At 42.4% G+C, this 11,718-nt stretch overlaps 2 protein-coding genes across 10 annotated transcripts in view; one reads left to right on the top strand and one right to left on the bottom strand.

The window, feature by feature from the left end:
- Positions 1-454: 454 nt before the first annotated feature.
- taf11 (TAF11 RNA polymerase II, TATA box binding protein (TBP)-associated factor) lies at positions 455-3,907 on the bottom strand. 2 transcript variants are annotated; one of them, XM_080031214.1, is made up of 6 exons: positions 3,779-3,907; positions 1,719-1,931; positions 1,437-1,567; positions 1,222-1,309; positions 1,030-1,126; positions 455-902 (listed from the first exon to the last, which is right to left on the bottom strand). In XM_080031214.1, the coding sequence occupies exons 2-6, from the start codon at positions 1,887-1,889 to the stop codon at positions 772-774; spliced, it is 618 nt and encodes a 205-aa protein (XP_079887340.1). In that variant the 5' UTR covers positions 1,890-1,931; positions 3,779-3,907; the 3' UTR covers positions 455-771. The 2 variants fall into 2 exon arrangements, with proteins under 2 accessions (XP_079887340.1, XP_079887339.1); XM_080031213.1 differs by lacking the exon at positions 3,779-3,907 and adding an exon at positions 2,431-2,684.
- The window catches only part of LOC307253251 (ankyrin repeat and SAM domain-containing protein 1A), a gene marked incomplete at its 3' end in the record, with an annotated part of 62,520 nt that continues 53,982 nt past the window's right edge, over positions 3,181-11,718 (top strand). For all 8 annotated transcript variants that reach the window (XM_080031206.1, XM_080031211.1, XM_080031209.1 and 5 more), the window contains exon 1: positions 3,181-3,994. In XM_080031206.1, the coding sequence (XP_079887332.1) occupies positions 3,819-3,994 (176 nt within the window). In that variant the 5' untranslated portion in view covers positions 3,181-3,818. The remainder of the gene's footprint in view (positions 3,995-11,718) is intronic.

Here is an 11,718-nt window from a genome sequence, read left to right as displayed (position 1 = left end):
AAGAATAAATGATTAATTGCCGAACACATTTCAGTTGTGCTTTTAACTTATTAGAAATGCTTGTTTCTGTTTTACAAAGGTATATATTGCATCCACTTTTGTTTCCATTTGTCATAATATACGCAGGGAATTGTACATTTGAGTCTCAATACTTATTTAATTGTTGAGATCCATAGTTTTATCAGCTTAAGTCTTTATACAATGTCTACAGATTTCCAAATAAAATTTGAAACAGTTCTTTATTTTAAGATTAGAAGACATGTCCTGAAAGAATGAGTTATTTTTTTCCTGTAACAGTGTTCCTGTCAATCTAGAAAAGGTTTACATATTACAACCTAGCTAACCCGATTCCCAAATCACCCTCATAAAGCAAGGGATGGGATTCAGTCAAAACTCACACTTGAATATAAAGAATAAATAAAAGCCAAAAGCAACTGCTTTGAAAAAATGTAGGTACAATAACAAAACATTTTATTTAAAGTATACAATTCACATCCATAATACATGAGAATAATTTTACACCATTTGTACTGTGTGTTGCCTCAAGATATCACCTTGACAAATAGAAGTGAATGGCAGGTCAGAGTATTGAACCTTGTCAAACATTTGTCAATATTACAGTCACTGATCTGGACTCTTGTTAGCTCAGAGAGGATAATCAGCATTTAGCTGGATGCACTAACTACAGAAGCTCCGTGAACAGTTCTATGGCAACGCTGTTTCTCGCAGGCATCTATCCATGGTCTCCGTACCATGTAAAGAACAGCCGCCTTAGTGAAAGAGAATTTGCTTGTGCTTGGAGTTGGGAATCTGATCTCGACTCTTCAACCTCCTCACCGCTTCCCTCATGTGCTTGGGCTGAAGCGGTGGCGTTTCCCCCCATTTCTCACACACGTCCAAAGCTGCAAGGACAAACCCAAACCATTCAACTACATATGTACAATTCAACATGACATAAATAAGAATGATCTACCTATGTCTCGGTGTATTTGTTCTGTATGTTCACTGTTTTCTATGTGTGACACTCACCTTCCTCAACTATTTCCCCAGCGAAAACCTTGGAAATACCAGACATGGCAATCACCACATTCTGAGACACCGATGATCCGGTTATAGACTGGATCAACTAGGAATAAAGAAAACATACATTATAAAAAGATGTTAAGTCAATAAAGTAGATGAAGAGATTTAAATACACAGTCAGCTTTGAGAAAAGCATACCCTCTTAATAGCCGCCTTGGGGAAGGCAGAACGTCTGTACATCTCATAGCGATTCAGTTGCTCTTCAGAGAAGGACGACACCAAAACCCTGTAGGACACAAGAAGAAGAAGAGCGTGGCGGCCGTGTCGTTATCGGGGTGAGACTTCAACGACCGTTGTTTTTTTGTTGTTATTTTTTATTAGAATGATGCTCTGTTAGAAATCTCCGGTCTTACTGCATCTTTTGTATTTCATCCTCGTCCACTTTCTGACGTTTCTCCTTTTTCTTCTCTGGTTCTACCTTCAGTCGTTTGGAACCCGGTTCACCAGACGTTCCTTCTTCCTCCTCTTCTCCAGCTGCCATTTCCTTCACAGTGGAAGAAAAAGACTTGTTATAGAGCCACCCAGAAGCCCTTTGTAAAACTTTTACTGAAATATTCACATCTGATCGAATTTTTTATTTTATTTTTTGAGCCACACTCCCTCATCTGATAGGAAAATGAAGACCCAGAACTCACAGATTTCTCCTCCTGCTTGATCTGATCTTGCGAGGATGCCTCTTTGTTTTCGTCTGTAGGTTTTGCCGAGGCGGTAACATCTTCCGTTTCCTCTGATTTAGGATTCTCCTCGCTGGCAGACGCTGCTCTCTCGGGCAGAACTTCAGGTTTGATCCGTGCGGGGTCGGCCATAATCACTCAGTCCCTATTGACGCCGGCCGACAGCTTCAGATTCTGAAATATCAACAGAGTGGATATTGATTAGTTATCATTGTAGCTGGAGTCTCTCTCCCTCATCCCTATGTTCCCCAGCTCTATATTATGTATCTTCCCAATTGTGTTTTAAGGACTGTGGGTCCCTTATTTACTACTTTTTCGTCACTGCTTGGTGAAATTCGGCCCCTGCTCACCATTTTGAACAGTTTAGTCACTTTACTGTGCGGACCAAACACTGGGTAGCCTACTTCAAAAGACCATTGTCTGTAGAATTTGAAAAGTTCACTTCTATCATTAGCAGTCAGAAGACAGAAGCAAAGACAGTAGGCTACTGCCAGGAGCAACAGGGGAGAGATTTTAGTGGCAGAGTATGTCTGAATAGGCTACTATATACAGTGTTGTTCAACAAAAGTAATTTGTTTTAACGGAATATTGAACTGTGGAACACAAGTAAACTTTGTGTTATCACGTTTAGATTACAAAAAATGGATGTAAATGAAAACAAACTTGCACCTACCTTTTCTGCAGCCAGGCGACACAACACAACAGTAGTAATATGCAACGCAAACGGTGGAACTAAGCTAACGTTAGTTTAGCAATTGACGATAACTAGCAAGGCAGCTAAGTTAGCTTGCTGAGCTAACACAGGACGATAAGATAACTTAGCATTTTTTTTTATTAATTTTTAACAAATATCCTTCTTCTGTTTTGGAGGAATGCTAGCACCAAAATGCTAGTTTTTCACAGCACTTCGATAGCACCGGACTTGAATTTCCGTTTCCGCTTTTGAACGAACTTTATAGACACTGCTACCACGGTGTTAACAGAGCTACACCTCAGTATAAAACATTTTATCATAAGACAATTACGCTCATTCTATATGTTCTGCTATAACTGTTGGAAACAACGTTTTATTTAAATACAATGCTAATAATTTCACCCTTGCTGGACATGTTTAAAGGTATGTTACAAAAAGCCAGTTCATTAAGAGGTTATCATTCATAGGCCTACTATACCATCACCCATTGACTGCCTATGATGTCGCAAGTCACAATTATGACATACAAAGATAGGCTATTATTTCAAATTAAAAAGTCGCAAAATATGACATGGCAAGCAGGAGATAAAAAGCTCATACTTACCACTTTTTATTTCATAATTTTATCTTATAATAGTGCTTCCTTAATTGTTATTGTCCTATGTTAAATGTGGTCAATGTAGGATAGGCTAGGCTAGTTAATGATAGAGTAAGTTTATGATGTAGCCTGTAGCCGAGCATGTCGACACCTAACAAAGTAGACAATTAACTGTCTGATGAGAGTAAATAATTAAAGGGTATTTTGGATATTCACTATGTGTGACAGAATAATAGATATTTAAAACCACTGGATGGGTAGAATCCTCAAACAATCCATTCCGGCCCCATCTTGCTTATGCCTATCCACCTCCTCTGTGAAGCTGCTAGGGCGGGTGGCGCGAGGGGGGGTGGTGAGGGTTAGTGTGGCGTGTGTGGGTCTGAAGAGTTTCAGATTGGAGATGCAGAAATAAAGGGCCATTTCGAGGAAGTGACGGACGAGGCTCGGGGGACTGGCCAGAGGAAGTTTGCTCGCTGCTGGTACCACCGTGCTGCTGCTGAACGTAACGAAACTTTTACCCCCAGCTTGAACGCGAGCGGCGGCACCGTGGATCGGGACGGACGGATCCAGCGGCGTTGGGGGCTTTTGTTTCCCTCGCCACACACTAGCAGCAGCACCGAGGAAATATAACTTCAGGTCGGGAGGGGGGAGAGAGAGAGAAGAGGGGGAATCGCAGAGGAATTTCACTCTCCCGCAAACCAAGCCCCCCCTTTTTCCTTCTTCTCTTACCCCGCGCCTCCTACAATTGTTGTCTTTGCTGGGATCCGCGATGGGGAAGGAGCAGGAACTTCTTGAGGCGGCTCGGACGGGGAACCTGGCCGCAGTGGAGAAGCTTTTATCCGGGAAGCGACAGTCCGCTGGCACCGGCGGTGGATCGTCTGGGACCGGGGGAAGCGGCAACAGCAGCGGACACGGCGCCTCTCATCCGCTCTCCAGTCTGCTCAGGTAGGGAATACGGAGGCGGATATAGGCTAAATGGGAGACAGCCAGGAGTGTTGTCCCTGTCAAACTGCCCCTGATCATGTAGCCTACTAATATAGGCTATCTTTACAGTCTGGTAGGCCTATTATAAATATTATTGGATAGTCACACAGTAGCTAATGCTTTTGTTGGTATTGCCAAACAAACACAACCTAAACCAGTGCAGCGCAGCAGTGGCATGCCTCTTTGTTTGCTCCAAGCTTTGTGTCTCTTCCAGTGTTACTGTAATGTGCATACACGGCCTGGACGCCTGGTAGGTAATGTGCAACTGAACTGCAAGAATCTGCAGCAAACCAGCCCATGGTCTCATTAAGTAGGCTATGTATTATTAATTGGTGCTTACACACAGTCTAGACCTGAACACTCACTGGTGAAGGTGGAGTAGAAAGCCATGTTGTCAGTCTCATTTTTAAGCCACATTTTGTTACTGATTTGATAGGATATATATATTTTTTAACAGCCCTGGATTTCAAACCCCCCCTTACTTTCTTCAGCATATATGTGTAAGCTTGGCTGATTTTATTTAAATCAGTGGTCACGGGGAAAACCCTTGGTGAGGTTATCATTTGATGTGGGTTGTTTCACATCAATGAAATATCCACCATGCAAGGTTAAAAAGGTGTAGCAGCTCTGTTGAGGTTTTTCATTGTCACCATCTCTTTTTTTGTCCTGTTCATTTTATCTCTAGATCAGAACTCACAACTTGTAGCCTAGTCGATATATAGGATCTGTCATCCTTTACCCACAAGCCACCTGTGTGCACACACTGTAATTGTAGTAGGTAGATGCTCAGATTAAAATGACGTAATTAAAACTGATCACTGGTCCACAGAAAAGCACACACTTACCTGAAATGGTAGACACTGGTTAAGACTTTAGTAACTAACATAGTGACTGGTTTGATAAAGCAAGATTGCATCAAATTCCTCACTGTGGTTTGAACAAGCAGCTCTGCCGGGGCATTCTTCTAAAGAACCATCCCTTTTAACTTTGTGCAGACGAGGGCTTCTGGGTAATAATAAATAAAAGAATAGTCTATTATAGATCTGATAAGTTATCAATTTCATTTTTGTGTTGAAGATGTTATCTGAGTTATAATAGGCTTATCACAACAGGATTGTTGAATTTCCCTGGGCTAAAGCATTCCTTATTGAGACAGCAATTTTGCTGTTTGCAATATTAGATCCCACCAAGAAAGAAAAGAACAGCCATGTTGTTGAGAAGAGACCACTGAAGTCTACAAAGGCTTCTTTATTATGCCCTATAAATAAATGTGAAATATAGCTTCTAGTGTTAAGATAAAACATATTGCCAGGCTAAGTGCATGTCATAAGCCCACACATGGCTTTTCTCTCTGCACCCTTATTTTAATGCTGAGCACATGCAGGTGAAGGTCTCAATCACAATGTAATATTACTCCCCTGGGAGCCCGGTGCCAGCCATCTTCATTGGAGGGACAAGTGTTCCGGCGAACCTTGAGGTGATGCATCGCTGTGTTACTTAGTGCAGACTGCACAGAGAGTACTCAGGGTAATTACATTAAAACCTCCTAATCGGAAATCCAATTCAGAGATGTCATGCAGTCAAGGCTGGCTCTGTCTCTCCTGCACAGATGTGTGGGGGCGGACCCAGGAGATACATTGTGTCATCTATACCGACTTGAGAAATCAATGTTTGGCAATGATGGCTCAGGGAAATGATTGGCTAGACTTTGCAGGAAATGAATTGACTAGTGGCGTACAAACTTAAAGAGCCTGTTGCCTCCGGACACCTTGAGCTTATAGGAAAGGCTCACAAAATGTTGTTGTACACTGTCACTGTGCGATGATAGACAATAAAATGATTCTATTCTAAGCGGTAACAACAGTGGCCACAGGAAAGCCTTCAGGATTGTCCCTATTGTCAATGACATTTGATTTAGTTTGCATAATCAAAATGTCAATACGTTGAAGGAAATCACAGTAAATTACTATTGCGGTAAAGACTTGTGGTTTGGTGCCATGGTGCGTGTGTTTGATTTATTAATTTATTTTTCCTGTCCCAGAATTGCTTTGTAATTTATTCTCAATCTATTGTTGGAGAAGTATATAGGCCTGTAATCCTGTCACAGACGATTTGGTCTTTAGGATCTGTGTCTTTAGCAGAATTGAGCCTGTGCTGGTTGTAATGTGTGATTCACACTCCTGCTGCATTCCACTTTATTACAAGCATGTTGACTTCCACTTGTTTACAAAAACATCTGTGTAATGTTTAGTTGGACTGTAGCCTTAAACGTCATTTACTTAGACTTGTTGTGTCTCCTGTTGTAATACAATGATATTAGACCTTAGGGGACAGAATATACTCATTAACAGCTACCTGTTTGTTATATACTGTAGATTGAATCACAGGCTAGGACTTCACCTCATCGACTTTATCAATGTCCTCCTGAAGGTGTGTGTTGTGTGTATGTGTGTGTTTCCACTAGATTTTTGGCGTTCTTCCTCTGGAATGGGGCGCATGTCAGAACTTGTGGGGCATGTTTTCGTAACCAGGCAGTTTGTGCAGCTCTGCTCTTCGGAATGTCTGCTTTTCCCAGGAGGCTGCATCCCAGCGGTTGCCATGGGATAGACACTGACCCCTGCGTGTTTAACACCGCCGCCCCAAAAACATTTGTTCCGCGGTGCTCCATTAACACCAGAATGAGCTGGGCAGGGCTTCCTCTGGTAGGAAGGTCATAGCGGGGTAACCTCTGTAGCGTCGTCACCCTGTTAAAGTGGTCACAGTCTGGTTGATGCAGAAGAAAAGCTTGATGAGTTGATATAGTGTTTGTTGGAATTATATACAGCAGTGATTCTCAACTGGTGGGTCGGGACTCGGGACCGAATAGTGGGTCGCGTGGCCATTTTGAGTGGGTCGCAGATGTATGTGTGGAAAAAACATTTGATAAAATATCCTACAAAACATTTCTGTTGCTGCGCTCTTATTTTTAAGGACATACGTTTCCCAGTATACAGTGCACATGCGGAAAAGTAACTTGAGCATTTTGCTTAACATGTTTTAAAAAGCATGTTGTACCTAAATTAAGTTGGATATCTAAAAAATGTCAGAAATGTAGGTCACACAACTCAATGTCTAAGGCAAATTGTGGGTCTTGATGCTTGACCACTGATTTAGGCCACACCAATGTCTTTTTTTTTAGGGCATGCTGTTGCTGTGATTTCCCCCATACCGTAAATTTTGTAAGAGTCCCATGATCCATTTTGATCCCAAAGGTTTTACATGGAAGAGCTATTCACCAGCACTATCTTGGCCAGGGTTTTCCAAACACAAGGCAGCTGCTGCGGTCAGACCGGAGGTAAGACAAGTCCCCGTAGCAGGGAGAGAGTGACTGCCTGCCCACTGAGGGGAAATTATCAGAGGAATGCATGGAGTTCTGGACGGACACTCTGAGAGCTTAGCCAGATGAGGGGTCGTCTCCCCCAGCTTCACAGCCATGTCCTTTGTCCCACTGACAAAGCGTAGAATGATGGCTTTTCATATTCATATTACTCCTTAAAGACCGTTCCTAGGCTTTTTTTGTGTTATTTTTTTCTCGTATTACTAACACAATTGAGCTGTAATTTGGGTGGACAGGGACCACCTATTTAGAGAGTCCTACTGATTTAAAAAAATAAATAAAAATCCACCTTCACAAAATTCTCTTGAAATATAGTTTCTCTGTAACATATTCCCTATATGCCAGAGAGGAAAACATATCTATCAGTGTTATCAGTTGGCATACAAGAAGTCTTGGGCACAACTCCAGCTGATTCAATCACATTATTACATCCACAATTTCTGGCTCATCCCAGGCAGAGCCACTCGCGTTAGCCCAGAAGATATCCGCTGCATAAAAATCAGGATATTCTGCTCTGCTCTTTTCTTTTTTTTCTTTTTTTAAAAGAAACATTTCCTCATTGCTTTCTGTTATTAAGATATTTGCGCATGTAGAAATTCACTGAGTGTGAAGGTGCACTGTAGGACTGTGGATGGTGTGTCTGGAGTTGACAGCCTCACAGCGGGAATCTGACACTCTCATTCCTTAGCTGGATTCCATAGTAGCTGTGTGCTGTTGGTGCAGGCAGTGGGTGTTAACAAGGCAGTTTTTCTACTTTTACATCACTGGCAAGAGCCTCGGATCGGTCCCAGGTAGCTAACACGCTATATGCAAACAGCGGCTCTGGCTGTCACATATTTCATCAATTGTTGACCCCTGAACTGAAAGAAACTGTAGCTCGTACATATCCCAAAGAGGGAGTGGTGGTGGCTGGGAAATCCAACACCGCCATGTTAGCATTCCAGGAGCATCCGAGTTGGGGATGCTCTGCGCGTTATGTTTACGGCTCATGTTAGTGTGTAGTCTGAGAAGGCAGGCAGAAAGGCACTTACCAGCACTGATGAATTCCACATATGTGTGTGTTTGTGTTGGAGGGGGTGGAAACGGACATTATAAGGTGTCCTTCCCATGTATTGTAGCCGCCTTTACTTAAACGACTAGGATAGGAATAGCTTTCATCCAAGTGGGTCGTTTTTTTTAATTAGTTTGTGTGGGAATGGTTTCCAAGTAGCTGAATTAGAAAATGTATCTTGTAAGGTTGCCAAACAATGATAATAACAGTGATTTTCGGAGCACTTTTTCACAAAATCAACAAGTGCTCAACAAATAAGACACAATTGTGTCTCTTTGTGTGTCTGCATTCTATGAAAAAAATTTCATCTACTGTTTCCTACTCTGTGTACTTCCTGTATTAAAGAAACAGAAAGTTGCAAATGTGTGACCATGCAGGGCCACAACACTAAAATTGACTTAGATCTTTTTTGTGTTGTATGTTTACGTAAACTCCATTTCACCCCACTCACGGAAAACCCCTTACAATAACAAATGGTAAAGATGAGGCTGCCTAGGTCGAGGTGTATCTCTTGTGTGACTCAGGCGTTGTTTTTAGAACCCATTTGTATTACGAGGTACCACCACCAGTGATGTTATTAGGCCCCCCTCGATCTATGCAGGCGGCTTATATGTAAGCAACCCCAGACCCAGACATTTTGGTCCGTCTGGCCTGGCGTCTCCCTCTCTCTCCCCACTCTGTAGCTCTCAGCAGCCCTCCCTAGCCACCTGCTGGGCCCACGCCAGCCTCCACTCCACCTCCAGACTTCAAACATGTTTTACTTGGAGCCGGTGTAAATGGCACTGACTGCCCTCAATATGTCCACACAGGAAACAAATTAGCTTTAGATCTCCCGTTTTGAACTGTACAATGCTGTTTTGGCTTTGATGTGTGTGCAAAGTAACCACATTAAAACAAATAAAGCATTCTGGGCTGGATTAGCCTCAGCATGACTATACAAACTTGCAACAGACAAATTGTGAAACACACCTACTCTAAGACTCGTGCAAGATATGACGGATATGGTGTGATAAGTGTGACAAAGATGAGTCTGATGATGACACGGACTTGACTGCGCTGAAGTTAAAGAATGACTCGGTGCGAGGATTAATTTTGTGAATAAGTTGAGCAGTTTTTGACAAAATCTTCAACTACAAGGGGAACAGACAGAAGTTGTGTGCTATTACAAGAAGCGGGTGGTCAGCGAAACTAAAAAAATAACTGCCCATTCATCCATTCGGCAAGGTTTGAGTTGAAACTGAACATGAGCTTGCTTTTTCAATCCAAATGTTCATGGGGATGCTGTTGTGTGAAACAGAGTGAGATGGGTTTATGTGTGAAGCGACTGTGAAGTCAGTGTGGGAAATGTCATATAGCTGGAAGCAGGCTGTTTTCCTTCTTTTCTTCTCACCCCATCTGACAAGATTTTCCTCTCCACCCCTCCTATCTCTATTCTTCTTTTCCTCTACATTCATCCCATCTTTTCAGCCTGCCACTAGGAGTTTTTATTCATTCTGCTGTAGCCCATTGAACGGCCCTGATCATAGTCTTTGTTTATTCACACCGCCCGCCGCAGCACAGTTGCTCACTGCGGTGTGTTTATGAGCCATGAAGACTCAATCAGGCTTCGCTAAGGCCGTGTGCTACAGCTGAATTGGCAAATTGGCCGCCACATCGTTGTCCCCATTTCAATACTTTCTGTTCCCTCAACGACCAGAGCCAGCGCTTACAGAGCACAAACACAAGGTTATTATGTTTCAGTGGCCCTGTCACAATGTTCTTTGACACACACCTTTTTGTCCTGGAATGGCTGAGGGCGGCAATTTCATTATTTGTTCAATTTTCTAGGACTGTTTAACCTTAAACATTCAGCAATAACTTTGTTTTAAGGCACCTTTTAAGCCACACTAGCAGCTTTGCTCTATGGCTGTCCATTTCAGTCAGCCCGCCACTTTTTTAGACTGAAATATCTCACCAACTACAAGGAATGTCCATGGTTAACCTGTTAACCATTAAGAAGATCTTTAACCGGTTAATACTAAAGGTTAACAATAAATAAAAAATAAAATCATCTTAATTTCTCTCAGATCTAGGGATGGGGATCGTTAATTTTTATTATCGAGTCTCTTTTTCTATTATTGTTGAAATAGAACTTAAATCTGGTTTGTATCAACCTTCATTTAGAGTGTGCACTACTTTATTATAGCTGTAGTGTTTTGGTCCCAACATGGTATCTTGACATAGAGTTTTTAGCTCATCTTGTAATTGAGTGTATACTGCAGCAGGCCTGGCAGGTACTTCAGTCTCTTTCTGTTGGGGAGAAGATGTTCTGGTTTGGCCGTTTGTCTGCGGGGCATCTGGTTTCAGCGCCCGCCAGCAGTACGCATAATTAAGCCCAATTTCTCAGTCGGTGGCTGACATGCGCCAGTCACTGCTGGGCTCGGTGCCCAGGGCTAGGCTAATCCCTGGCAGTGTGTGGTCACACCGCTAATAGGCTGCAGGACAAATCCGTTTTATTTGACACCAGGTTCACACTCACCTGGGTTCTTATTTGCTTAAACCCAAGACTGGATTTGGCTGTGCCTATTTCCCCCCAGGGCCCCTTAAATAAACATAAACATGCAATCGTATATCATGGCTTTTTGTACAGCGGGAAATACCTGTTCGTCCTGATTATCGAGTAGTATTTTAATCATTACATATCATTTACTTATATGATCCTTCCCTGCTTTTGTCTACCTGCTTACATGTAGAAACATGATTGAATAAGGATTAGAATACATCCTCTCAAACCTGATTTAATGGAACATGACAGGTACATTCAGACGTATTAATTAACTTTATTGTTGAGTTGATTGTTTAGGAAAATCAAGGCTGAAAATCAAACTCCACTGTCTTCTGTTCTCGCATTTAATCACTATGCTCCATGACATTAGGACTTAAACACAGTGGAGAAGATATATGCGCATGCATTTTGGAAATGACTGTTTTTTTTCTCCAAAATGCCTCTTCAGTATGTGTGACTAACTTGAGCAGACTAATGCGTAGAACACATAAAATAAAGGAAATGTTATTATCTGTCCTCCTGTCATAGCGCCCTGGCTTTGTGCGACACAGAATTACAGCCCCCCGGAATCTTTTTCAAACTCCCGGCTTCATCCCACTGATATTCCCTCAGGGAAATTAAGGATTAGCTCAGCCATTCAAACAGGAATTCCTCAGTCACTTTGCATGACTGTGCCCCCCCCCCCACCCCCTCATCCCAAACCAAATCAACTC

Source organism: Ammodytes marinus (assembly GCF_949987685.1).
Source record: "Ammodytes marinus genome assembly, chromosome: 7".
Taxonomy (NCBI): domain Eukaryota; kingdom Metazoa; phylum Chordata; class Actinopteri; order Uranoscopiformes; family Ammodytidae; genus Ammodytes; species Ammodytes marinus.
This window is presented reverse-complemented; position numbering and strand designations above follow the sequence as displayed.

Excerpts from the sequence above, each read along its gene's own strand:
- taf11 (XM_080031214.1), bottom strand. The coding sequence starts at position 1,889 with ATGGCCGACCCCGCACGGATCAAACCTGAAGTTCTGCCCGAGAGAGCA. Across the intron at positions 1,127-1,221 it reads CCAAGGCGGCTATTAAGAGG|TTGATCCAGTCTATAACCGG; the intron begins GTATGCTTTTCT and ends CTTTATTCCTAG. Across the intron at positions 903-1,029 it reads TGGGGAAATAGTTGAGGAAG|CTTTGGACGTGTGTGAGAAA; the intron begins GTGAGTGTCACA and ends TTGTCCTTGCAG.